Source organism: Muntiacus reevesi, chromosome 4, assembly GCF_963930625.1.
Source record: "Muntiacus reevesi chromosome 4, mMunRee1.1, whole genome shotgun sequence".
NCBI lineage: Eukaryota > Metazoa > Chordata > Mammalia > Artiodactyla > Cervidae > Muntiacus > Muntiacus reevesi.
In genome coordinates this window covers 113,634,175-113,661,229 of record NC_089252.1, presented here as the reverse complement: position 1 = coordinate 113,661,229, position 27,055 = coordinate 113,634,175, and the positions used below count along the sequence as shown (strand labels likewise).

The following is a 27,055-nucleotide window of genomic DNA, read 5'->3' as shown; positions in this document are numbered from 1 at the left end:
CATCCCATTTCTGGATCCCGGTAAAATCAGGCATGAGTGCCAGCCCCCTCCAGCGCTAGTGAACATCCCATTTCTGGATCCCGGTAAAATCAGGCATGAGTGCCAGCCCCCTCCAGCGCGAGTGAACATCCCATTTCCGGATCCCGGTAAAATCAGGCATGAGTGCCAGCCCCCTCCAGCGCTAGTGAACATCCCATTTCCGGATCCCGGTAAAATCAGGCATGAGTGCCAGCCCCCTCCAGCGCTAGTGAACATCCCATTTCTGGATCCTGGTAAAATCAGGCATGAGTGCCAGCCCTCTCCAGCGTGAGTGAACATCCCCATTTCCAGATCCTGGTAGAAGCCAGTGGAGAGACGTTTCCTCTGGGTGAGAGCTCCTGCGATTGTGATTTCTCCCATGACAGTCACGCCTCTGTGCCCGCGCCAGCAGCGTCCCTGGTGATGTGGGTGTTGGCACTGACTCCTGCAGTCATTTGGAAACGGATTTCCACAGGCCTGGCCCGCCCGAGCTCTTGCTGAAGCCTCGCTCGGAACGCTTCTCTACTGAGTCACTAGCTGATTGTTGAGCATGCCGCACTCCTGAGAGGGTTTCAGTCACCAACCATATCTGACACCTCCGGGTTACTTACCGTGTGTCTGGGAGTGTTCTAAGTGCTTTACGTGTATTAACTCATTTAATCCTGGAAACTTATGGACTCGCTGTCCTGCTGCTCCATACTGTAACATGTGTGAAGATCCCGAAGCCCAGAGCAGGAGGGAGCTCGTCCCTGTGACTTCTGGTCCAGAGTGCGGATGCACGCGGGCGCTCTGGTCCAGGATGCTCGCTCCTCCCTCCCCGTCCTGCAGAGGTCACGCAGGGGACTAGGGAAGGGACTGTAGGGCCCCGTGGGTCTCCTCCCCATTCCTGGCCGTCTTCCTCTGCTTGTGTTTCCTCCTTTGCACTCTCCACCTCTGAGGGACTATGTATCTGTCGGGTTTATCGTCTCTGGCCTCTGTTCCACCACTAGGATGCGGGAGGCAGGCGTGTTTTCTTGCTTTGTTCCCTCCATCAGTGATCACAGTGGTGCCTGACACATACCGGGTGCTCAGTAAATACTTAGGGGATGGATGGTGGTATTGGTTCCTTCCTGAATCAGTATCGTAAACCTGATGCTTCCTACACCTCTCTATTATGTGTTCTCTAAAGTGTGCGAGAGAATAATTTATATATGATTCAAATGTATATCACCAGTGCATCAGCTATTTGTTCTTACCTCATACTCTTCCATGTGTGAGTTAGTGCAGTGATGGTATAGTTTCTGCAGCCATGGAGATATTTTTGAGGATGTATTTTGAATGGTCTGTTAGGCCTAGAAATACTGCCTTAGTCATCTTTGTTGAAATAATAATTATTTTTCCACATGGAAAAGAATGAAGTTGGACCCCTAACACACCTGACACAAAATAGATCATGGATGGGTCTTTCCAGGAGTCACTAGTGGTAAAGAATCCACCTGCCAGTGCAGGAGATGCGAGAGACACGGGTTGGGAAGGTCCCCTGGAGCAGGAGATGGCACCACACTCCAGGACTCTTGCCTGGATAATCCCATGGGCAGAGGAGCCTAGCAGGCTATAGCCTCTGGGGCTGCAAAGAGTCAGACGCGACTGAGTGACTGAGCACACACAGATTATGGATGTAAGAGCTAAAGCCGTAAGACTTTTAGAAGAGTCAGTTTGAGTTATGCAGTGTTTTCTTAAATACAAAGCAAAAGCAACAAAAGAAGAAATAGATGGAACTGCATAAAAATTAAAACTTCTGTGCTGCAAACAAAACTGTCAAGAAAGTGAAAAGACAGCCTATGAAATGAAAAGAAATACTTGCAAACCATTTATCTGATAAGGAACTTGTGTCTGGAATATTTAAAGAATTTTTAGAACAGAGTAAAAAGACAAGTAACCCAATATGGAAATGGGCAAAGGATTTGAATGGACAGTTTTTTGAGAGGAAGTATACAGATAAGCACATGAAAGGTGCTTAGCATAATCCGTCATTTCTTTGCGACCCTATGGACTCTTCCGTCAATGGAATTCTCCAGGCCAGAATACCGGAGTGGGTAGCCTTTCTCTTCTCCAGAGGATCCTCCCAACCCAGGGATCAAACGAACCCAGGTCTCCCGCATTGCAGGTGGATTCTTTACCAGCTGAGCCACAAGGGAAGCCCAAAAATACTGGAGTGGGTAGCCCATCCTTTCTCCAGTGCATCTTCCCGACCCAGGAATCGAACTAGGGTCTCCTGCATTGCAGGCAGATTCTTTACCAACTGAGCTACCAGGGAAGCACCACTTTACAAACAAATAGCAGATAAGCACACGGAAAGGTGCTCAGCAGCATTCGTCATGAGACCCCAGTTCACACCCAAAGCCTATGATCAGAATACAGACGAGAACAGGTGTTGCTGAGGCTGTGGAGAAACTGACCTGCATACATTGCTGAAGGAATGTAAATAATACAGCCACTTTGGAAAAAAACAGTCTGGCGGTTCCTCAGAATATTAAACTTAAAGCAACTATGTGACCCAACAGTTCTGCTCCTGGGTATCTACCCAAGAGAAATGAAAATATATATCCACACAAAAACTCATATGCAAATGTTCAGGGCAAGGTTATTCATTTAAAAAAAAAAAAAAAGGCCCCAAAGTAAGAGCAACCCAAATGCCCATCAACTAAGAGATGGGTATATAAAATGTGGTACATCCACCCAGTGGAATATTATTTAGCCATAAACAGGAATAAGTACTGATAGGTTCTCCAACATGATGAACTCTGAAAACATGCTAATCAAAAGAGACCTTGTATTGTGCAGTTCCATTCATATAAAGTGTTCAGGATAGGAAAATCTATATATAGAGAGAAAGTGGATTAGTCTCTGTGTGGGACTGAGGGTGGAAGCAGGGAAGGAAAGTGACTGCTGATGGTAGAGGGTTTCTTTTAGGGAGGCTGAAATGGTCTAAAGTTAGATGGTTGCATAACCCTATAAATACACTTTAAAAAAATAGAATTATGTGCTTTACATAAGAATTATATGGTGTGTGAATTATATCTCAAAAAAAGGAAGACCTGTTTAAAATGAATATTACATTGCACATACCAACTTCCAGTGTGAGCTGCTGTTCCTGACCACTTCCACATCAGGAGTCCCGGGCAGTAACCTCCTCTGAAATGCCCTGTTTTCATGTCCCTTGCTGCTTGAGGCAGAGTCTGTATCTTTGTACACCCTGAGTCCCACACAGCTCCTGGCACTTAGAAGCCACCCAGGTATTTATTGAACTGAGATGACAGGAGTATGGCAGTTAGTCTAGGAGGGAAAGTTAGCCCGGTGTCGTAGAGACCCAGGGCTTCCTGCACCCTCTGCCCTGCCCCTCCCATACACATCATGACAGCAGTGATGTCTGCCTCACTGTGGACAGAGCATCCTCTAATACCTTAATCACGGAAACCTAAAGGCAGTCTTGGGAGGTTAGCGTGACTGTTACAGCCATTTTGCAGAGAAGGAAACTGATTGAGAAAGGTTAAGTAACTCACCCCCCAGCCACCCAGGGATATGTCCAGACCGGAGAGCCAGGGCCTTTCCACTCAACACCCCTATGTTCGTAATAAGGGCCCTGACCGCTGGGGACGTGCTGGAATCATAGAGCAGGCCAGGTCCAGACGGAACCTCTGAGTTTGTTTTATTCCAGGTCAAGGAGAGATTCCCTTTTGTCTAGCCATTGCATTAGACAGGCTGTTCTCTGGCTTGGGCAGTTAAGAGTTAAACTCCCATAAAGTATGAGTCAGCAGTCAGTTTTTCTCAGTCTCTGTGTTTTGTTGCGAGTGCATCTGCGGAGGTAAGAAAAATTGATTCTTAGGATCAGATGCTGGTTCATGCTGTGTCCACAATTTTATTCACTTTGTTCTGAAGCAGCAGGCGATAAGCCCACTTGCTTTCTGTTCCCCGTGGCTGAGCTGGTTCTGCTGCACAGCAGTTGGAGAAATCCAGTTCAGCAGACATTTATGGATCTACCTTCATGTGCCAGGCAGCGGGAGAAGAGCTGGGGTCACAGGGACGAACATGCCTTGGTCCCTGTCCCCAGAAATTCCTTAATGTTTCCCAGCTCCTTCCATGGTGGCCGGCAGTTGTTGTTTGGGGAAGGTTTGGATCATTTGCCTTTAAATTTTGGTAAAATATACTCCCTCTCTCAGAAAGTTACTGTCTAAAATGTAAGAGCTTTTGTTTGTTAAACGGACAGGAGGTGAGGCGGTGCCATAAACATTTAGAACTCGACAGTGGTGCAGACTGATCCTTCAGTTCTGAGCCAGCTGTGTGAGACTCAGAGTTTGATGACATTCCATCCCTTCAGGGAGAAACAGAAAACATTTATAGGCTGTGAATGAAAGCATGAGGGTATATACACCATTGAAAGTCAACCCAACTGCCTCTCCATTCACATTTGCTGGGACAGCATGTCTGTGCATCCATGAACTTACTTCAGAACGCTAGAGGCAGTGAGCCAGCGTTACAGAAGTGAGGGAGCGGGGGAATCACAGGGGAGAATTACAGAGTGAAGTGAGGCTGGCACCTGAAATGTCACTGCCCTGACCTGAGAGGTGGCCGGGCCTGGGGCAGGTGGTCGCTCCTTGTCCTCGTCCGTGAGGCTGAGGGTAATCTGCACCTTCCTCGTGAGGCTTGGCAGCCGTAAACGAGACGGCAGATGCGGAGCACGTGCCTTTAAAGAGCCCGCAGCAAATGTGTCTCTCATTAGAGCAAGCATAGCCATTTAAAACAGTCTTTTGTCTTTTTTTTTTTTAAACAGTTGTTTCCTTCTGGTACTTTTGTGTCCTGTCTTCTCAGCTGCACATTATTCCGTGGTCATTTTCTATCTCGGTGTGTGGTTCCTGTAACTCTTAGTGGGTGAGCCCTGATCCATGGTCAGTGTGGGTGTGCCCCCGGTCTGTGGTTGGTGTGGGTGGTCTGTTTGGTGTGGGTGCTCCGTGGTCAGTGTGGGCATGCCCTGGTTCGTGGTTGGTGTGGGTGGTCCGTGGTCCGTGTGGGTGGTCCGTGGTCGGTGTGGGTGGTCTGTGGTTTGTGTGGGTGGTTCGTGGTTGGTGTGGGTGGTCCGTGGTCCGTGGTTGGTGTTTGTGGTCTATGGTTGGTGTGGGTGCTCCGTGGTCCGTGGTTGGTGTGGGCATGCCCTGGTTCGTGGTCGGTGTGGGTGGTCCGTGGTTGGTGTGGGCATGCCCTGGTTTGTGGTTGGTGTGGGTGGTCCATGGTTGGTGTGGGTGCTCTGTGGTCGGTGTGGGTGGTCCGTGGTCGGTGTGGGTGGTCCGTGGTCGGTGTGGGTGGTCCGTGGTCAGTGTGGGTGGTCCGTGGTCAATGTGGGTTGTCTGTGGTCTGTGGTTGGTGTGGGCATGCCCTGGTTCGTGGTTGGTGTGGGTGCTCCGTGGTCAGTGTGGGCATGCCCTGGTTCGTGGTTGGTGTGGGTGGTCCGTGGTCCGTGTGGGTGGTCCGTGGTCGGTGTGGGTGGTCTGTGGTTTGTGTGGGTGGTTCGTGGTTGGTGTGGGTGGTCCGTGGTCCGTGGTTGGTGTTTGTGGTCTGTGGTTGGTGTGGGTGCTCCGTGGTCCGTGGTTGGTGTGGGCATGCCCTGGTTCGTGGTCGGTGTGGGTGGTCCGTGGTTGGTGTGGGCATGCCCTGGTTTGTGGTTGGTGTGGGTGGTCCATGGTTGGTGTGGGTGCTCTGTGGTCGGTGTGGGTGGTCCGTGGTCGGTGTGGGTGGTCCGTGGTCGGTGTGGGTGGTCCGTGGTCAGTGTGGGTGGTCCGTGGTCAATGTGGGTTGTCTGTGGTCTGTGGTTGGTGTGGGCATGCCCTGGTTCGTGGTTGGTGTGGGTGGTCCGTGGTTAGTGTGGGTGGTCCGTGGTCAGTGTGGGTGGTCCGTGGTCAATGTGGGTTGTCTGTGGTCCGTGGTTGGTGTGCGTGGTCCGTGGTCGGTGTGGGTGGTCCGTGGTCTGTGGTCCGTGGTCGGTGTGGGTGGTCCGTGGTCGGTGTGGGTGGTCCGTGGTCCGTGGTCGGTGTGGGTGCACTGCTCCCCTGCTGAGGGACATTTGGTTGCTGCCAGGATTTCGGCGCTGTAAATCATGCTTTAGTGAACAGTCGTGTGTGTGTGGAGGGTGTTCACTGGCTTCCTGGGAGGCCTCAGGCTGGTTCCGTCGTCCCCATGTCCCCGTCCCCTTCCTGCCACAGGGGGAGGGGCAGTGCCTACCTGAGGGGACGGCCGTGTGGACAGACGAGGTAGGACGATGACCCAGACCTTCAGTGAGCTTCACCTCCTGGCCTCGGTGTGGGTTTGGGGCTTGGGGCTCTCTCTCCAGAGATGAGGCTTCGTCAGTCAGAGCTTCCAGAAGGACTGTAGCAGTGTGCAAAGTCAAGGGCATTACCTGAGAGAACCAGTTTCTCTACCCTCTCACTCGCAGTCGTCCTCGTGTGTAACTGTGTAAACAGTGGGAAAACGCTGTCTCTTGTTCGGACAGGACGCACTCGAGCTCACTGCCCTAACCAGTCCCCGCCTCGTCTCACAGGTCAGTCCAGAGGCTGCCTGTGGGTCTTCTCCAAAGTGTGTACTCCCCACACGCCTTCTACTGAATTGCAGGGCGTGTTGGTCCTTTGAAGCCTAAAAATCCAGTGCATTTTACTCCTCACAGAGGTACATACTTACTGTTGGGTATCTGTTAATTTTTCCAACAATTATGGCCTAATGTCGGAGCTGCCCTGTGGGCCCAGCGGCGGGCCCCTTCGCTCACCAGAGCTCCCTGCTCCAGGGGGGTCCCTGTATCGGCGACGAGGGCCCTTCTGTTGGGGCGGGGCTGGCTTCTGGGCATGCGCGTAGGCGGGGCTGGCTTCTGGGCACGTGTTTAGGCGGGGCTGACTTCTGGGCAAGCGCGTAGACGGGGGCTGGCTTCTGGGCACGTGTGTAGGCGGGGCTGGCTTTGGGCATGCGCATAAGCAGGACTCGCTTCTGGGCATGCGCAGCTGCCTGTGCGGTGGCTGCTGGCCTGCCGGTGGTGGGGGCTTGTCCACGGGTGACTGGCTGCAGGGCCTGTGGCGGTTCCGGACCACTGGATAGCAGGCTGGTGCTGACGGGCTGGACGGAGGACGCCAAGATGGCCCTGGCCAGCAGCGGAGTAGTCGCGGGTGGAGTGAGCTCCTCAGGAGGGCGGCCATCAGCGCCTCTGTCCCCAGGAGGAGGCCTTGCTGCCTCTAGCTTCTCTAGATCGGCAGTTCACCACTTGCAACTTTTTAAAGTTATATCAGCTTTAAAGTTTGTCCTAAATGTAAACTTTGCCTTATCACATATAATAAGGTTATTTATATTCACAGAGCACCTCAAAAGCCCTCATACAAACGCAGCAGGCAGGGCCAAGCTGAGTGAGCACCGAGGACGAGATACACACAGCTCCCGTCTCTGATTGGTCACAGGCCGGGTTTTGTTAACAAGATGAAAGTTTATAAATAGAGAAGCTTCAGCATCGGAAAAACAAGTGCATATACTCTCAGGGTGACTTCCTTCTGTACGTCAGTATATTTTAACTGGCGCGCCGGCTTTGTGATTTGAGAGGCTCTGTTTTCCCCCAAGCAAGTGCCTGCGTTCCTGGGTGCTGTGTTCACGTCCTGAAGGTGAAAAAGCCACTGTTTCGAGAGCGAGATCCCGCCAGGTTGAACTGGTGCGTGTCCCAGGGGGGCTTTGGTTCACAGGTCCTTTGGGGGCCTGCAGTCCACGGGGCAGAGTCTGGAGTCGCAGTGCAAAACTGGCTTTGTATTTGTTTTAACCAGGTGACTTTCGGATGGTGGTTGGAGAGGATAAGGCAAAAGTGTTGAATATCGTGAAGCCCAACATGGCCCACTTCCGGGAGCTGTACGGCAGCATTCTGCAGGAGAGCCCCCAGGTGGTGTACAAGGCCCAGCAGGGCAGCCTGGAGGTGAGCGGTGGGAGGGACAGCATGGTCCGTCCTGAGGCAGGAGCCCGTTTAGGGGGAAAGTAGGGTGAGCAGTATGACCAGTGACGTGATGTATTCATAGAAAGTGCGTTTTGTGTGTAAACATGTTCTCTGTGTATTTGAAATAAGGCTAAAAGGTAACATAAGAAACTGGTGACAGGAGGATGCCTCTGGAGAAGGGGACTGGGGCTGACATGAGGCCGGGGGTGGGGACCGGTCTTCACCATGTGTGTCTTTTGTGCCATTTGAACTAATTGCTACGTATATTAATTATTAATCAGACACAAATGAAAACAGACTCTGAAATTACCTTCTTTTTGCCTCCAAACCCATCTGCCTCCTAGAGGTAGTCTTATTAACAGGTTGGTGTGTTTGCTTCCAGATCTCATTGCACGTACTTCTATGTGTATTTGTACATGTATACACATGTATGAAGCAGTTTGATCTTTTTCATTTGGTTTTATTTTACATAAATGTATTCATATATGTTATTCTGAAGCTTGTTTTTCCCCCACTTGTTACATGTACTGTGTCTTGGGACTTTTGACATAGCAGACAAAACTTTCTTTCAAGGCACTTTTCAAAAAAATACTAAGTTTTTTGAAAATAAAAAAGAGCCCCTCCTTTGAGAAATGTAACTTGGATTTAAGACTTTTTAAACTATAAGAATCATGGTTTTTTATCTTTAAGATAACTCCATTCTACTTTTTAAATGCTCTTTCTTTTCCACATAATATGGGCAATTAATACCATGTTGAATAACAAATTAATGGTATTTCTAGAACTGAAAGGAAACTTTATTTTTTTTTTATGTGCCATTTGACCAACTGTATATCTTTTTTTTAATTTATTTATTTTACTTTACAACATTGTATTGGTTTTGCCATACGTTGACTTGAATCCACCATGGGTGTACATGTGTTCCCCTTCCTGAACCCCCCTCCCACCTCCCTCCCCTCCCATCCCTGTGGGTCATCCCAGTGCACCAGCTCCAAGCACCCTGTATCATGCATAGAACCTGGGCTGGTGATTCATTTCACGTATGATAATTTACATGTTTCAGTGCCATTCTCCCATATCATCCCACCCTCGCCCTCTCCCACAGAGTCCAAAAGACTGTTCAGTACATCTGTGTCTCTTTTGCTGTCTCACATACAGGGTTATCGTTACCATCTTTCTTAATTCTATATATATGCATTAGTATACTGTATTGGTGTTTTTCTTTCTGGCTTACTTCACTCTGTATAATGGGCTCCAGTTTCATCTACCTCATTAGAACTGATTCAAATGTTTTCTTTTTAATGGCTGAGTAATATTCCATTGTGTATATGTACCACAGCTTTCTTATCCATTCGTCTGCCGATGGACATCTAGGTTGCTTCCATGTCCTGGCTATTATAAACAGTGCTGCGATGAACACTGGGGTACACGTGTCTCTTTCAGATCTGGTTTCCTCAGTGTGTATGCCCAGCAGCGTGAAAGGAAACTTTAAAAAATAGGATTATTTTAAATGTAACATTGGAGAATACCATGAATGCCCAGAAAACCCACCACTCTGTTTAACAGATTTTGCCGTGTTTCCTTTAGATTGAGATTTTTTGTTTTTAATTTTTACTTTTCTCAAAGTGATGCCTGCACACTTTAAAAACCAGATGATACCCCAAGGTTTTGAACAAAAAACAGCAGTCTGTCCTGCACACCTTCCTGCTTGTCTGTGCTACTTCCCAGAGCAACTGCTTTCACCTCCTTCACTGATTCTCCTGGTGTTTACTTCCGTATTTACAAGTAACATGATTTGACTGTTATTTCTTGATTTTTTAAAAAGTTTTGTACTTTTTTTGCTGTTGTTTATGGAACATGAGGATTTTTTACTGTCATGCATTCCATCCACACACACACACTCTTTCATGCTCTGTCTCTTTTTCTCCCTGTCTCTCCCCACCACCACTCACCTGTGCTCCATACATAGTTATTACATGGGCTTCCCAGATGGTTCATCTGGGAAAATGAATCCATCCACCTGCAATACTGGAGACCCGAGTTCGAGCCCTGGATCAGGAAGATCCCCTGGAGGAGGGCATGGCAACCCACTCCAGCACTCTTCCCTGGAGAATCCCATGGACAGAGGAGCCTAGACAGCTCTAGTCCATGGAATTGAAAAGAGTTGGACACAACTGAAGTGACTGAGCATGCATGTATGCATAATTATTATATAATTTTAAATTAATAGTCAATATTTACTTTATTAGGACAACTGGCTTTCTTCATTGCTGAGATACACTACTGTGAAATTTAGTTTCCAGTACAACTTTGTTTTTCTTGGAGTTAATCATTCCATTTTTTCCGACTTCCTTGGTTTCTGCCTTGTTGTTCAGTCGCTAAGTCATGTCTGACTCTTTGCAACCCCATGGACCACAGCACTCCAGGCTTCCCTGCCCTTCACTGTGAGTTTCCTTGAGTGTATTCAAGCTCACATGCATTGAGTCAGTGATGCCATCCAACCATTTCATCCTCTGCTGACCCCCTTCTCCTCCTGCCCTCACTCTTTCCCAGCATCAGAGTCTATTCCAATGAGCTGGCTGTTTGCATCACATGATGAAAGTATTAAAGCTCTAGCTTCAGCATCAGTCCTTCCAATGAATATTCAGGACTGATTTCCTTTAGGATGGACTAGTTTGATCTCCTTGCGGTCCAAGGGACTGTCAAGAGTCTTTGCCAGCACCACAGCTCAAAAGCATCAGTTCTTTGGTGCTCAGCCTTCTTTATGGTGAAACTCTCACATCTCTACATGACTACTGAAAAAGTCATAGCTTTGACTAGATGAACCTTTGTTGGCAAAGTAATGTCTCTGCTTTTTAATATGCTGTCTAGGTTTTGTCATAGCTTTTCTTCCAAGGAGCAAGCGTCTTTTAATCTCATGGCTACAGTCACCATCTGCAGTGATTTTGGAGCCCAAGAAAATAAAAGTCTGTCACTGTTTCCATTGTTTCCCTATTTACCAGAAAGTGATGAGATGGGATACCATGATCTTAGTGCTTTGAATGTTGAATTTTAACTCAGCTTTTTCACTCTCCTCTTTGACTTTCATCAAAAGACTCTTTAGTTCCTCTTTGCTTTCTGCCATAAGGGTGGTGTCATCTGCATATCTGAGGTTAGTAATATTTCTCCCCGAAATCTTGATTCCAGCTATGATTAATCCAGCCCAGTATTTCGCATGATGTACTCTGCATATAAGTTAAATAAGCAGGGTGACAATATACAGCCTTGACGTACTCCTTTCCCAATTGTGAACCAATCCATTGGTCCATGTCTGGTTCTAACTGTTGCTTCTTGACCTGCATACAGATTTCTCAGGAGGCAGGTAAGGTGGTCTGGTATTTCCGTGTGTAAGAATTTTCCACAGTTTGTTGTGATCCATACAGTCAGAGGCTTTAGTATAGTCAATAGAGCAGAAGTAGATGTTTTTCTGGAACTCTCTTGCTTTTTCTATGCTCCAACAGATGTTGACAATTTGATATCTGGTTCTTCTGCCTTTTTTAAATGCAGCTTGGACATCTGGGAGTTCTTGGTTCAGATACTGTTGAAGCCTCACTTGGAGAATTTCGAGCATTACTTTGCTTTTGTGTGAAATGAATACAATTGTGTGATAGTTTGAGCATTCTTTGGCATTGCCTTTCTTTGGGATTGGAATGATAACTGACCTTTTCCAGTCCTGTGGCCACTTCTGAGTTTTCCAAATTTGCTGGCATATTGAGTGTAGCACTTCACGAGCATCACCTTTTAGGATTTGAAATAGCTCAGCTGGAATTTCATCACCTTCACTAGCTTTGTTATAATGCGTCCTAAGGCCCACTTGACTTCACATCCAGGATGTCTGACTCTAGGTGAGTGACCACACCATGGTCTGGGTTATCTGGATTATCTTGGTCATTAAAACCTTTCTTGTACAGTTCTTCCATGTATTCTTGCCACCTCTCCTTAATCTCTTCTGCTTCTTCTAGTTCCTTACCATTTCTGTCCTTTATTGTGCCCATTTTTGCATGCAATGTTCCCTTGGTATCTCTGATTTTCTTGAAGAGATTTCTGGTCTTTCCCATTCTGTTGTTTTCCTGTTTCTTTGCATTGATCACTGCAGAAGGCTTTCTTACCTCTCCTTGCTATTCTTTGGAACCATGCATTCAGATGGGTATATCTTTCCCTTTATCTTTTGCCTTTCGCTTCTCTTCTTTTCTCAGCTATTTGTAAGCCCTCCTCAGACAACCATCTTGCTCTGTTGCATTTATTTTTCTTGGGGATAGTTTTGGTTCTTCAGGCACTCTGTCTATCAGATGTAGTCCCTTAAATCCATTTCTCACTTCCACTGTATAATCATAAAATGATTTGATTTAGGTCATACCTGAATGGCCTAGTGGTTTTACCTACTTTCTTCAATTTAAATCTGAATTTTGCAATAACGAGTTGATAATCTGAGCCATAGTCAGCTCCAGGTCTTGTTTTTGCTGACTGTATAGAGCTTCTTCAACTTTGGCTACAAAGAATATAATCCATCTGACTTCAGTATTGACGGTCTGGTGATGTCCATGTGTAGAGTCGTCTTTTGTTTGTTGGAAGAGGGTGTTTGCCATGACCAGTACGTTCTTTGGCAGAACTCTGTTAGCCTTTGCCCTGCTTCATTTTGTACTCCAAGGCCAGACTTGCCTGTTACTCCAACTGTCTCCTGCCTTTCTACTTTTGCATTCCAGTCCCCTGTGATGGAAAGGACATCTTCTTTTGGTGTTGGTTCTAAAAGGTCTCGTATTTTGTACATACCTGTAACTAATTCACCCTCAAACTCTCCTACAAATCTATGAAACACCTTATGTTGTAGACAAACATATCGGGTGCTCTCTCTGTTTCTTACTTTTCCTGGGGGCATTCTTCCTGGAGACCTGTGTGCCCTGTTCCCTTTCGTGACTGGCTGTTTTCTAGACATGCTGCACAGCTCTTCTCCGGAGCTTTGTTTCATTGTCACCTGAGAATTTCTTCCCCTCTCCTTTGGCTAATTTTTGGTTTTCTTGAACTTTTCCTCTTTCACAGTGTATACTTATAAGTACTAAAATGTGTACTTGGTGAAGGAGGTAAATTTTTTGAGATCCTGTACATCTGCAAATTCTACCCTTAAACTGATGGTTGGGTTTAGGTTAGACATCAGATTCTAGGCTGGAAGTAATTTTCCCTTAGAAGTTTTTTTAAGTTATGTCTTTATTTCTTCTAGTTTCTTCTGTTGCACTAAAAAATCCAACAGGGACTTCCCTGGTGGTCCCCTGGTTAAAAATCACCTTGCAATGCAGAGATTTGACCCTACATGGATTTGACCCCTGGTTGGGGAACTAGGGTTCCACACGCTGTGGGGCACAGCCAAAATATTAAGAAAAGAAAGAAAGAAAGAAAGGTCCAACAGTGTGCAGATCCCCTATCCTTTGGTTGTGACCTTTTTTATCTCTCTGTTGTTGCTCAGTATTTTTTCCTTTTTTCCCAGTATTCTTAAATTTCATGATGGCTTGCCTTTGCCTTGTGTATGTTTTTTCATCATTATTGCTGCCATTGTCACGCCATGCATCTTACGGGCGTGTTCCCTGGCCAGGGGTGGGACCTGTGCCCCTGCAGTGGGGTGTACTCGCCACTGAGCCATCGGGAAACTCCCGTGGTTTTTATATGTTATTCTGGCACTTCGTGGCTCTGTTGCAGACACACACGATGTTCAATTCTAGAAAATCATTCTAGAAATTCTTTTCTACCATTCCTTCATATCCATTGTTTTCATTTTTTTTCCTAGAATTCCTATTAGTTGTTGGACCTCCTTGTTTGGTTGTTTTTTCCCCCTCATTCCTGTTTCTTTAGTTTTTTTGTTCTGCTTTCCAGAATAATTTTTTAAATTGATCCTCCAACACATCTGTGGAATTTTTATTTCCCTCTAAATGTTTTTTCATGTATATATATTTATACATATATATATAGAGAGAGAGAGAAAGAGTGCGCGCGCGCATCCTGTTCGTTGTATGTCTGCATTATCTTTCCTCGAAACCTGAAGAGGCCTGTCAGCACAATTCTTTCTTCGTGGTGAGAGGTAGAGATTTCCTCAGTTGATCTTTACTTTGGAGAGGATGTCCCAGCATGCTCCAGATCTCTTGATTCCTAAAAGCCTCCCTGCTGCGTTGGGCTCTTCAGACTTCATGGAGTTTTTCTTTTACCGTCTGGAGTGCATACATCTACCAAGGCCGCCCATGTCCTTGCCCCTACTGCTCTCCAGGTGACAGAGCGACATGTCGTTGATGCAGTGGACCAACATGAGGTTACACAAAATAATGAGCTCACTCCATGGCGAGGGTCGGCAGCTTTGAAATTTGCAGGTCAAGCTGGAGACCCAGGGAGGAGCCTCCTGTTCTCTTGAGTCCAAGGGCAGTCTGGAGGCAGACCTTCTTCTGCCTCAGGAAACTCTAGTCTTTCTTCACAAGGTCTTCAACTGACAGGATGAACTGTGTCCACATTAAAAGGGGTCTTCTGCTATTCAGTGTCTACTGGCTTAAATGTGAATTACATCTAAAAAGATGCCTTTACAGTAGCATCTGGACTAAAGTTTGACCAAGCAACTGGGCCCTATAGCCCAGCCAAGTTGACGTATACAGTGAAACATCACACCTTGCATCCTTTAGGTCTACATGTGACATCAGCCTCTGCCATTTCTCCTGGGGCATGGTTTTATTTCTTCATTGCTCTTTTGGCCAGAGGGTGAAAATGGCAGCTTCAGAGGCTTCCACCTGGCCTTCTTCATCGGGACGACTTCAGTGTGCCATCTGAAGAGTATGCTTTCCAGAACTGCTCTTGGTGCCAATTGTGTAGGATCAGGATTGGGGAGTTTTGAAACAAAGACATCATCTGACTGATCAGGTGCTGGCACTGTGGAACTTGGTGGCCCTTCTGAGCCGTCCCTACTCGGAGGAAGGCCAGGCCTTCATATCCCTGCATTTTCCAGTCTTTGGAAACAGACAGCTCCCCTGGCTACAGCTCCTGTATCCAGTCCTGGGAGGGACTCTGAGAGAGGGAGTCAGCCAAACCAGCAGGTAGCAGAATGAGTACCTTGGCCCTGAAGCAGGATCTGATTGGTGCAGCACAGCAGCCGTTGTCATATGACGGTATCTGCTTTTTAAAACCACAGCCTTGTTGAGATATAATTTACATAGCATAAAATTTGGTGGTTTTTAGTCTCTTCACAGAGGGGTGCAACCACCACTACTATCTGATTTTAGAATATTTTCATCACTCCGAAAAGAAGCTCCATTGCCACTAGCAGTCCCTAGCTTCCCCTCCCCCAGGCAGCCACTGAGCTACTCTCTGCTCCATGGATTTGCCTGTTCCAGACTCTTCTGTAAAGGGCGTGATACAACAGGTGGTCTTTTCCACATCTTCTGTTAAAATGCATTGTGACTCATAATTTAACTGAATGCTTTCACATTCGTGTTTTAATGAGAACTAAAGAGTAAGAGTGATTAGAATTTTGCAACTTCTTTGAACGTGTCACCTAATATTTTGTTTTTAAACATACTTTCAAACAAAAACTCCAGTGCATTTGTTTCTTCAAGAGAAAGCAGTGGCAAATACTATTTTCCTGATTCCTCATATTATTCAAGCCATTTTGGCATCTCTAAAATTCCTGGAAGTTTCATAGGTAAAGACTTACAGAAATGTAAGATCCTATTGACTAATCAATAGTCGGCCCCAAAATATGAGTCTATAAATGTCATTTCTAGCATATTTTACAGAATATTCACATTTTTGGGTCATTTATCTAGCTCAAGATAAGTGGAGATTGAATCCTGTGAATTTAGGAACATTTCAATGATTAAGATAAAACATTTAGGTTAAAGAAACCCTTCACCTTAGTGGAGCCTCTAATTAATAGCATTTTATTCTTTTCTGCAAAGACTTTATAGATAAAACTAGAAAATCCAGACATTAGACATGTGCTCAATAAATATTTGTTTAATGAAAAAAATGGTAGAATGCATGAATTCTGATTATTAAGAAGGATGGTTATATCTGAAAAATCTGAATCTAAAACTGAATACATTCTTTTGTCTAATATTGTTTCTTACCATTCTCTTCAAGTTGAAACCTAAACACTTGTTAAAAGAATATAAGACATTGTTACTGGGAGAATAATGTGATGAGCTGTTGAGGGCGCTGATAAGGCTTCTCACCTTGGCAGGCAGTCGATGTTTATGCGATTTTGGAAAAATTTAGTTCCATGAAGTATATTAGACTAGGAGTTAGGGAAGCTGGGTGTGGACCCAGCTTTGTGGCTAAATTTTGATCTGAAGGTGTCCAAGTAAAGTCTAATGCATAGTTTTACCTATGTTTTATTTCTGTGTTTATCTTTAAACTTGATATATTGTAGAATACTTTAGGAACAAAAACCGTTGGTGTAACTTACTGTTGTTTGAGAAATAAAGACAACTAAGATTTATTGGTACAGTTATTCATTCCCTTATTCAGCCACTGTTTTTTCAGTACCTACTATGTGCCAAGGGATTAAAGGTGAATAAAGGTTGGTCTCTGTCATCAGTTTGTTCCTACAGTTCAGACAGGAGACACAAGTTCAGATCCCACTCTCTGACTGGCTGTGTGATCCTGGCCATGTTACTCTGTGTCCCTGTGTTTAAAATGAGTGCTTGATTTGCTGGGGTGTCAGTTTTACCTGAATCTTCACTTTCCTTAACTACTGGATTTAGGACAAATAGAAAAAATTTTTTGAACTGAGAGTCACAAATCGATTCTTGAAAGAAATTTCTATTCTTAGGTACAAACAGAATATTATAGGAAAAGGATTGGCTTGTTTGAAGGAACTGAGACTCCTAAACATTTAGGCATTCGGTTTCAGAAAGGAGAAAGTCTCCTTAGCACACTGGCTAGTCTGGAACGTGAGTTCATATTCGCTTTGTGTGGTTTTAAGGAGAAGCCTTGTGTTTTTGACTGTTTATAGCAATCAAAGCACTTCCATAGACATAAACTTTTTTTTTTCCCTTAGATCGATAAAAGCCCAGAAGGACAATTCACTCAGCTAATGACATTGCCCAAAACCTTACAGCAGCAAATAAATCATATTATGGACCCTCCTGGAAAAAACAGAGATGTGGAAGAGACTTTATTCCAAGTTGCTCATGACCCCGACTGTGGCGACGTGGTGCGTCTAGGTACGTGCTTGAATCTGATAGGGAGGAAGTGCTGACTGGGGGTCGGGAGAGGAGGGACGCAAACTTTGTGGCTGAGATGGGTCCGTTCTTTCTTTCTAGCCTAGAGATGGAGAGAGAGACTGCCTCTAGGAAAAAGAAAGCGCTGACAGTCTGGGGGTTTTCCCAGCCTAAATTCTCATTTGTTTGAAGTAGGGTGCTGAAATTCCTTCTATTTTCAGACCCCTGGGTCCTAAATCACTGTCAGAGAGGAAAACAATACTTCTTTTGGTCCAAAACCATAACTTTCAGGAGTTACTGCAAAGACGTGGCTTTGTTCTCCATGGTGGTCTGAGGAAGGAGGAGACTGGTGACGTTTTTAATGCTCTTGTAACATCAAGAACACTGCTCTCCTGGGCCCATGCCCCCTCGGTGTGTCTCGTGTGGATGCTCTCGATCCAGCACCCAAAACTTTCCACACGTTATCCCCAGTATGTCCCCAAATCCTCCCGAGGGTGAGCCCCAGATCTGAGCCTGAGCCTCAGAGGTTCACTGACTTTTGAGGTGTTTGAGGTGTTACAGGTATTTACAGGTTCAGACAGTAAGGAAATGGTTATGGGAATTGGCTCACCCTTTTCCAGGGAGCTTCCCCAGGGAGTAGCCGGCCCTGGCAGGACGCGGGTCACCATGGCGGTGCTGCGAGGCGAGGCCCGCCCGCGGGCAGAATGTGCTTAGGGTACCAGGTGCCTCTCTTGAAGATACACGTGGAGGCCCGACCCCAGTTGTTTTTCTTTCTAACGTGGTGCTCGTCACAGAGTGGGCTCTCCTGCCTTTCTGAGGGCCTGAAGGACCCCTCGCTGTCCTCACCGGGGAGTGCTCTGCTTGGTTGCAGGATGAGCTGCCTCCTACACAGAAACGTGTGGTGTTTGGTGTTTGTTTTTCCCCCCAATCTTCTCACATCTTGGAGTTGAGAGCCAGCAGGCTTAAGCAGGTTTAAAGTGAAAAAACGCCCTTCGAGGGTCACCTAGCCGTCCTCCCTGTGGGTTGTAGGATGAGGCGGCCCAGACCCAGAGGGGCGCTCGTTTGCTTGGGTTCACACACAGCTCGGGCCTCCTGGCTGGCCGTCCTGATAACCTTTTCCTTCGCCGCTCGACACCGGGACAGAGGTCGAGTTGCTGGTGTTACTGGATAGCTGGAATGAATACTTAGTTTTGAGTTTTCACAGTGTTAAGATGACTAACATCTGGCCTTTTTGGCATCGTTGCTGGTTTTTCCTCGCAGGGCTCGCAGCCATCGTGCGACCTTCCAGCATCAGACAGAGCACCAAAGGCGTTCTCACTGCCGGTAAGGGTTTTAATGCACACCTCACACCTGCTGGCCTGTGCTCCGGGCCAAAGTGTAACGTTTTATCTGCATCCTTCAGGTACTTGTCAGACGCTGAATTTTGCTGGTCCTAGCCTAGGACCCGGCAGGAACATACAGACAGGCAGACGCTGCTGTAACCTAGGGGCCTGAGGTGCTGCGGGAAGCCTTGGCTGCCCAGGTACTCCACAGTGCAGGGTTTCCCTGGAGTTGTTATGTCTCTGAAAGTTACTCATGACGTTGTTTCAAAAACAGCAGTACTTTGCCCTGCCCCTGCTGTTCCTCTCCAAAGACAACCCCTGCGGACTCTCCTGCTGGTTTATTTATGTTTTCACTGCTGGTTCTCTGGATAATGAGCTGGTATTGCTGCTTCTCCTTTTTAATTTTAGGCAGCGTCTATGAATTCAGCTACCCCACCACACACAGAGACACACGTACACGTCTGTACATCGGTATGTCCGTCCATCCATCCATCCATCCCTCTCTCTCTGCTCAGTGGTCGTGTCGTAGCTCTGACCAAGGCTTCCTGTTGCCATTGTTGGCTGTGTTACTGTGATTCATCGCTGAGCTGCCTGATACACTTCTCCTTCCCTGCACAACTTTCTTCTCCCGTGGAGTTGTCATCACCTGTCTCGTGGGAGAGACCCTTGTGTCTCACGCCCCTGATTCTCGTGGTGCATAGCCTCACTTTGGTGAAGCACACCATGCAGGCACTTTCTGGGACGGGGTGCCGGGGACGCAGATTTGGAGCCAGTGTGTGGCCAGGTCTGTCTTTAGTCACCCTCCCACCTGGCTGGCTGAGACTTTGGCAGGTGACTAGAAGTGATTGTCCTTTAGAATTCTGGTATCACTGCTCTGGTTATCTCACTTCTCCGACTGCTGTTGAGGTCCACAGCCATTCTGATTCTTAATCCTTTGTGTTTGCTCTTTCTTGAAGCCTTTTAGGTTTTCTTTTTCCCCCAGGACTCTGAGGTTTTTCAGTGGCATATTTTGATGTGAGTCTGTTTTTATCTGTTATACTGGATACTTCTTGCCCAGTTTGGAAACTCAGAGTATAAGAATATAGGAAAAAATGTATTGTATGCTTTCTTCCCATCTGTTTTCTCTCTTCTCTTGCTGGAACTCCTTTTACTCAAATATTGGACCTCTGAGACGAGTCCTTTGGGTTTTTTCTTTTTTTAATCTGTTTGTTCTGTTGCTTTGCTTTCTCAACTATAGTTTCCAGCTTTTCTATTCTTGTTTTATTTTTGCTATTTTAATTTCTAGTATCTCTACTTTTTTTTTGTTCTCTGAATATTCCTTTTTTTAAAATTTAAAACATCCTGTTTTTGCTTTATGGGCTTAAGCATTTGAACGTATCTTTGGATATTGTCAGATTGCCAAAGTGGTTTACCAGTTAACCTTCACACTGCGGTAAATGAAAATTCTTTTCTTTCCCCATTCTTTCTGACACTTTGTGTTGTCAGATGCCAGACTTTTCTCACTCAGTCTCTCTTTATGCAGCCATCCACCTAGCGTCCCTCAGGGGCTCACCACGCAGGATACTCCAAGGTGAACACGACAGCGTCCTGCCTTCAGGGGCTTCGCCCTCTAAGAGGAGACAGACACGCGTCGGGCCCACAGTGCAGGGGAGAAGTGGGGCCCACAGTGCAGGGGAGAAGTGCACGGAGGGAGCCTGCAGGAGGCGTGACCGTCCAGCCTGAGCCTCACCCCTGGGTGGGGATTGCCAGGCGGGCACGCTCACGCCTCCTCACGCCTCACCCCAGCAGCCTGGGGACACAGCCAAGCTCCATCCTCCTGAGTCTTCGGGAAGGTTCAGTCCCTCAGCAGAGGTTTAGTATCTCAGGTGCCAGATCCACTCAGCTGAAGACCTTCCTGCCACGCAGGGGTGCGTGGCTTTGCGTTTCCAATCAGAATATTTACTTGATCTGTTTTCTTGCTGATTCATCCTGGCCGGGCTGGAGTGGAGGTGCTTTCCTTTGTGTGGGTGGCTCAGGCCATCACTCTGTGTTTTGCGTGATTGCAGCTCCCTCACCGTGGTCCTCCTTGGGTGAGACTGGGTGCTTTGGCTCTTTGTTTTTGGCTTCCTGTGCTATAAGGAACTACTGGATTTACTCTTTTTTTTTTTTTTTTTAGTGATGATAATGATGGTGTTATGGGGTTAAACAATCATTTTCTTTAGGAATACATACTAAGGGACTCCCCTGGTGGTCTAGTGGCTGAGACTCTGTGCTCCCAATGCCAGAGGCCCAGGTTCGCTTCTTAGGGAACTAGATCCCACATGCTGCAACTAAAGATTCTGCATGCCACAACTGAGGCTCCTGTGCAGCCAAATACACAAATCTTTCTTAAGAAAAGAAATGCATACTAAAATATTTGCAGATAAAATGACAATGTCTGAGGTTCGCTTCAGAAGAAAGCATGTTTGGGCTGAGTCCCATTGCTGTCCACCTGAAACTCCCACAACCTTGTTAATTAATCGGCTGTGCTCAACTATAAAACGAAAAGGTGAAAGAAGGAAAAAAGAAAGAAAACACGTCGGAAGGAAGTACGCATGGGCGGGTGGTAACTCGAGATTGGCCATGAGTTGGTACGTTGTTGAAGTTGGGTGAAGATACCTGTGAGCTTATTATGCTGTCTTGAATTTATCTCTAATAAAAGGTTTTAAAAAGTCCATCCTCATCATCTCTTGACCCGTCAGCCTGAAATGACTCTTGGGTCCTCTTTCTGCCTGTTCTTCCTGGTCGCCAGCAGAGGGCAGTAGGTATCCCCTCACGGCTTCCGGAACCCAGATGGCCACTGGCGGAGTGCTCAGTGCTGCTCCCCGACAACTCCCCAACTCCCCGGGCTCGCTGCTTGCCTGCCTCTCCCTCTGAAGGCGGCTGCTTGGGTTGTGGAAGCAGAGTGACAGCACGTCTGCAGCCTGCACTGAGGCCGCCGGCACTGTGAGACGTGGTGTACGCTTCTTCACACTCTCCAGGTTTGCGTCCCCTGGGCCCTGCTCCTTTGGTTTATGGTGGTGGAGGGCTGTGCTGAAGGCGGCCCGGGCCAAGGGCAGGGCTTTGTGAGCCCCAGAGACTGGGGTTCAAATTCCAGCTTAACTGCTGTGACTTGGCTAAGTTGCTCATTTTTCTGAGTTTTCATTTCATAGGGACAATTATTCTTGTCTCACTGGGTTGTGAAAACTCTTAGGACATAAAAGCGTCTTATCATGGCTGCTGGGCTTTCCCCTTTGGTCTCATTACCCAGAAGTTCCCTGACCTCTGTTTAGAACGAGCCCTATCGCACTGTCACGTTCAGCTAGCATTCGTCCCTTCCCAGGTCCCCAGTTGGAGCAAACTAGCAGCCTTAGGCCCCTAGTGGCCGATTTGCTCTTTCCCTGTCCTCTGACTTCACAGCAAGCTGCAGAACCCCCAGCCCCAGCGCCGCTCTTAGAAGTCTTCTTGCTGTCATCATCACGTCTGTCATTCCACCTGGCTTTTCTGGGTCCCTCATCCGGAACCCTCTGGAATCCTGCCTCTGTGCAGTCTTCAGCCAGTGGATCTGTCACCTTCCTTTGTAGCCGTTACCACTCCTCCCCTCTGCAAGTAAGAAGGAAGGGTCTCCCTAGCTCTTGAAGAACTTCTGTATTCCGGTACTGTTAAAGTCAAGGAGAGCTAAGCTAAGGTTGCAATCAGAAGACGTTGGCTTGAAGTTGTGGTTCATGCCTTTGCTCTGTAACCTTGGGATATTAACCAGCCCTTCTTCCTTGAAATGGAGGGGATGCTAATATGCAGCTCACGGTGTTCTGGGAGCACCCAATATGTCCTTTATAAAGCATTAGTAGGTGCTGTATAAACTTGAGTAAGTCTGGATCCAAGTATCACTCTCTTCCTAGACAAGGTGGAAAAAAGCCAGGCGTCCATGGCAGCAGGGAGGGCACCCTTTCCAGTGGGCTTTGATGGGTGACATGGCAGGTATCCCGTGTCGTCTGGCCCTCTGTCTGTGTTAGTGCTCTGAAATTCCCCTACCATCAGATACCTCCATGCTCCAGGGTGAGCACAGAACTACTTACAAAACCAAACACTTTCTTCCCCTTTAGCCTGGGAGTTGGTTACTACGGAAGTAACGCTGACTTCTTAAACTGTGCTGTTAGTGGAGTGGCCCGATTCTCTTCAAGGTCTCAGGGCAGCAGCTTAGGGCAGTGGACACTGTTGAGTCCCCTGCTCCTGGCCGGCTCCTCCCTTCACCGCAGCAGGAGATGGTATCGCAGCTCAACCTGCTAACAAGAGCCGTAGCCGCTCATGTTTCTAATCTGCGTAGAGGGAGGTGGAACTGTTTGGGCTGGAGTTGGGGGCTTGGAGAGAAATGGGTCTGGGGTTAGTAGTTTTGACTGAGAAGCAAGCTGGAGCCAGACAGCGGAAATCCCTTAAAAGTCTGAAAGGGAATCCAGAGTTTCAGTGAAGGCGGAGGGAGGCTGCTGAAGGATCGTCGGAAGACTGCTGCAGCAGGAGACTGGAGAGCAGCTCGGAGGGATGTGCCGCTGTTGCTTGGGAAAGCGGTCAGCCCAGCCGCAGCCAGCCCGGCGAGGAGGCAGGCCCTGACCCGGGGCTGCGGGGAGAGGCAGAGAGGCAGGGCCTAGACGGCATCGGGAGGGGGCCCAGCTCCTGGGCTTGTGACTCGGGCAGTGGGAGATGGTGGCGCCCTTCCTGGAGGTCAGGGAACACGGGAGAGCATGCCAAGTTTAATTTTCAGAACCTCTTGCTTTATTGTCCCCCCGTCTGATTTTCTGATCTATCAGAACTCATTTGGGGGTCAAATACCTACTTAACCTCTGTAGCTTCAAAAGATTCAGCTTTCACGAAACAGGTTTAGTCTTGTTCCTAAAAGGATTCCAACGTGCCCCTCGTTTGTCCTCACCAGCCCTTTCCTGAACGTGATGGAAGGATCGCTGACTCTGCTCTCCTGCCCATGTCTTATAACTAAACATTTTATCCCCATATTTTGGTGCCTCCATATCTCAATAAGAAGAACTTATTATTTCAATAAAAAGAATAAGAATGAAGGTTTTCTGGTGATGTATTTATCATTTAAACCTGAACGTTTTAGAAATAAAACCACCTCAGAAGAGTTTTTTTTTTTTTGGGTAGATGTAGGTGACTGTGTTTGGAAATTAATTGCAAGAATGTTGAGGGCCTGCTGATTTTCTCTCCTGTAGATCTGAAATACAGAATTATAGGAAGGTGGACCCCTCTCACAACCCGGTCTCATCTCTGCCTCACGTTGTTTCCTGGAGAATTTTGTCGGTCGCTGGACTCGTCAGTTTAAGGTTGTGTAGGAAATTCATAGTCTTACACGTGTGGTGAGTTTGCTGTAGGTCACATGAAGCAGGCCGGAAGTCAACAGAAGGAAAACCTTAGGAGCCGTATGTTGGGGTAGATTTCTGTTGACTTTCAAAACTAAATCATGACATCGGATCCTAATCCAAGTTTATTATGACCAGCTTTAGGGGAATAAGGAGCTGCCTGATTTAGAGGAGGTGACTGGGGAGGCCTGCATCTCTATCCCCTGGGGAGGGAGCAGAGTCGGGGTGTTTCCAGTTTGGGGCTGTTTTCAAGGAGTCCTGCTTGGCATGTTTTGGCACCTGTCTTCAGGTGAGCAGAGGTGTGGCTTTCTGTTAGCCTTCTTCTTAGGGGTGGAATTGAAAGAATGAAAGTGTCAGTCGCTCAGTCGTGTCTGCCTCTTGTGGCCCCATGGACTGTAGCCTGCCAGGCTCCTCTGTCAGCGGGATTCTCCAGGCCAGAATACTGCAGTGGGTTGCTGGTTTCTTCTCCAGAGGGTCTTCCTGACCTAGGGATCGAACCCGGGTCTCCTGCATTGCAGGCAGATTCCTCACCACGTGGGCCACCAGAGGTGGAATTACTGGGTCATAAAGTGTGAGGATGTCCAGTGGTGGTAGATACTGGCTAACCAGTGTCCAGTGACCCTCCCGGCTGCAGAGTCCTGCCTCAGAACCCCTGTTCGTGCTCGGCCCTCTGGGAGGTGAGTGGATGGGTCGTATTGGAGTTTTCACTTATACTTTCCTGATGACCAGTAAGTCTGGGTGTGTGTTCGCATGCTTACATGGATGTCCTCTTTTGTGAAGTATCTGTTCTGCTTTTGTGCATTTTTCTGTTGAGTTGTCTGCCTTTCCTTCTCTGCACTGAATTCTCTGCATAGTCTGGGTACAGGTCCTTCCCTGGACACATGGAATGCTAGACTGGCCCACTGTGGGGCCTGTCATCTCCCTGTCTCACTGGTGTCCTTTGATGAGCAGTCCTTAATCTTACTCGGCCCAGTTTTTCAGCTTTGTCCTTTAAGGTTGGCAGCCTTTGACATCGTGTTTAGGAAATGTTGCCCCTCCAGGTTCATGAAGCTTAGTCCGTCACCTAGGTGGCAACTGGAATATTAAGGCGAAAAAGATCCCTCACACTGATCTCTTGGATCTTACCCATCTGCACAGCCTGGCTCCCTGGGAGAATCTGACTAAAACTCCAGGCTGTCTGCACAGACAGGCATACAGAGACACCTCCCTGTGACTTCAGAGAGTTCTCAGACTGGCCTCGAAGCCTGTCTGTGGGCGCCTTGCTGGAGAACCCCCACGGAGTCCAGCCCTGTCACTTGGCAGACCAGGAAGTCGACCCCTGGAGAGGGGGAGTCACCGTGCCCAGCTGGGACTAGCACCCCGTTCTCTCCACTCCCACTGCAGGGCTCTTTCCAGCCATTCCCTGAGAACGTCTCTGGCAGAACCGTCGGAGGGAGGGACTCTGTAATTAAGGGAGGTTTCTCTCCACTAGCAGCAGACAGCGGCTGCCTGGTGCCGCTCGTGGGCGGTGGTGCGTTCACCTTAGTTAGGGGTGAGGCTCCCGGGAGTCTGCGCGGAAGGCTGGCGAAGCTGAGCCGGGACCCTCGTGTCGGCGTCTCCTTGTCCGGCCTGCCTTGGGTGCTGCCGCGAGCCTGTGTGCAGCTGCGGGACTGACTTGATCCGCTCTGGCTGGAATTCTGAAACGACCTTACATGATGTGTTTCCCGTCCTGGCGCTTGAGTGGGTGAGGTTTACCAGAGCATCTGCTGCGGGGAGGAGGGGTGGGGGCGGGGAGAGGGGCTGCGAGTTCCGTGAGGAGGCTGGTCATTGCTCAGTGCACAGCGAGGCCAGGGTTTCTAGAAGCGTTCGGGAATGATTTTACCTGCCCCTGCCTGCAGTCGCCTCGTAAAAGATCCTGAGAGCATTCGACCGCCTCCAGCCAACACGGCCGGGTGTTTCTAGAGCGCTCACACCCCAGGGCGCAGAGTCTGGGGAACCGGTCCTGTGACCTCGTCAGCAGTGCCCACGTGGCGTGTCACACCTGCCGCGCACACACGGTCTGGATCTCAGGGTGAGAAAGACCGTTGGGATCTCTGGGCCACGCCCTGAAACAGACAGCATGATCTCACTGTCTGCAGATAGGATCCTGGGAGGGCTGATGGGCAAGAGCGCCCCGCGTGGTCGGCTGCAAACCCCAGAGCGCCTTCCTCCGGTTTCCTCAGGCGCTTGTGACTCCGTAGCTGGGGGCAGACGGCTGATCCTGGTGCATCTGCACCATCATGGCAAGACTTTCCTGAGCACTTGCCCTGTGCTGGAGCCGCACTAGGCGATGGGGACACGGTGAATAGGACAGGTCCCTGTCCTCCGGGAGCTCCAGGGCTGGGCAGGACCGGTGAGCACTGCGCAGCGTGACGAGTCTTGGGCTGGGCGTCAGCACAGGCACCGTGAGACCAGGAGGAGCAGCATCTTAACCACTGGGGAGTCAGGCCTGGGGACCCAGCATCTGCAGGCAGAGTGTGATGGGAATGTGATGCTGAACTCAAAGGCTGCAACACACGCTTAACTGAAAGGACTCCCTCAGCCCCGGGCTCGGGGGCCTTTGCCTCTGCATCTCTGCTTCAGCAGATGTCGAAATCAGGGCAGTCCCTGGGGTCTCCTAGACCCCTCAGTCAGCGCCACTGGTCTCCACTCGGAAGACACCCCTCCGGTCCCAGCATCCTGGCACCTCCAGTGAGCGTCCGCTCAGTGAGCCTCGGTGTTCTCACTCTCTCTTCTTTTCTCTTTTAGGTTTGAAGAAATCAGTGGTTTATAGCTCACTCAAACTGCATAAAATGTGGAAAGGATGGCTGAGAAAAACGTCCTGACTTTGCTGGCTTTTATCTATTTTATGTTTAGCTGAATAAAATGGTCCTTTTTGACAGAACAGTTTCTTTTACTTTGACCCGTTGCTTGAATTTGAAGATGTTTCGGTTTGTAGGATGTGATTTCCCAGATTTTGGAAGTGTATGTGCCGTATGTTTATCCAGGGGGACCCAGTATGTTTGAGGACCCAGCATGAGAAGAGCCACTGGGCCCTGCTGTCCTGAGAGCTTCAGCCGCGGTCTGTTCGGTCCCCGAGGCTCAGAGGCCTGAGAGGTGGTGTGTGCGCTGCGGGCCGGCGAC

General features: G+C 48.1%; 1 protein-coding gene across 4 annotated transcripts in view; it reads left to right on the top strand.

The window, feature by feature from the left end:
• Positions 1–26,812, top strand: part of LOC136166919 (phosphatidate cytidylyltransferase, mitochondrial) — a 49,384-nt gene extending 22,572 nt beyond the window's left edge. The window contains exons 4-8 of one of the 4 annotated variants that reach the window (XM_065933909.1): positions 7,839–7,984; positions 17,067–17,232; positions 18,490–18,552; positions 18,632–18,751; positions 26,681–26,794. In XM_065933909.1, the coding sequence (XP_065789981.1) occupies positions 7,839–7,984; positions 17,067–17,232; positions 18,490–18,552; positions 18,632–18,723 (467 nt within the window). In that variant the 3' untranslated portion in view covers positions 18,724–18,751; positions 26,681–26,794. Of the gene's footprint in view, positions 1–7,838; positions 7,985–17,066; positions 17,233–18,489; positions 18,553–18,631; positions 18,752–26,680 lie in introns of all 4 variants that reach the window. The other 3 variants (XM_065933906.1, XM_065933907.1, XM_065933908.1) reach the window with 3 other exon arrangements.
• Positions 26,813–27,055: the final 243 nt, after the last annotated feature.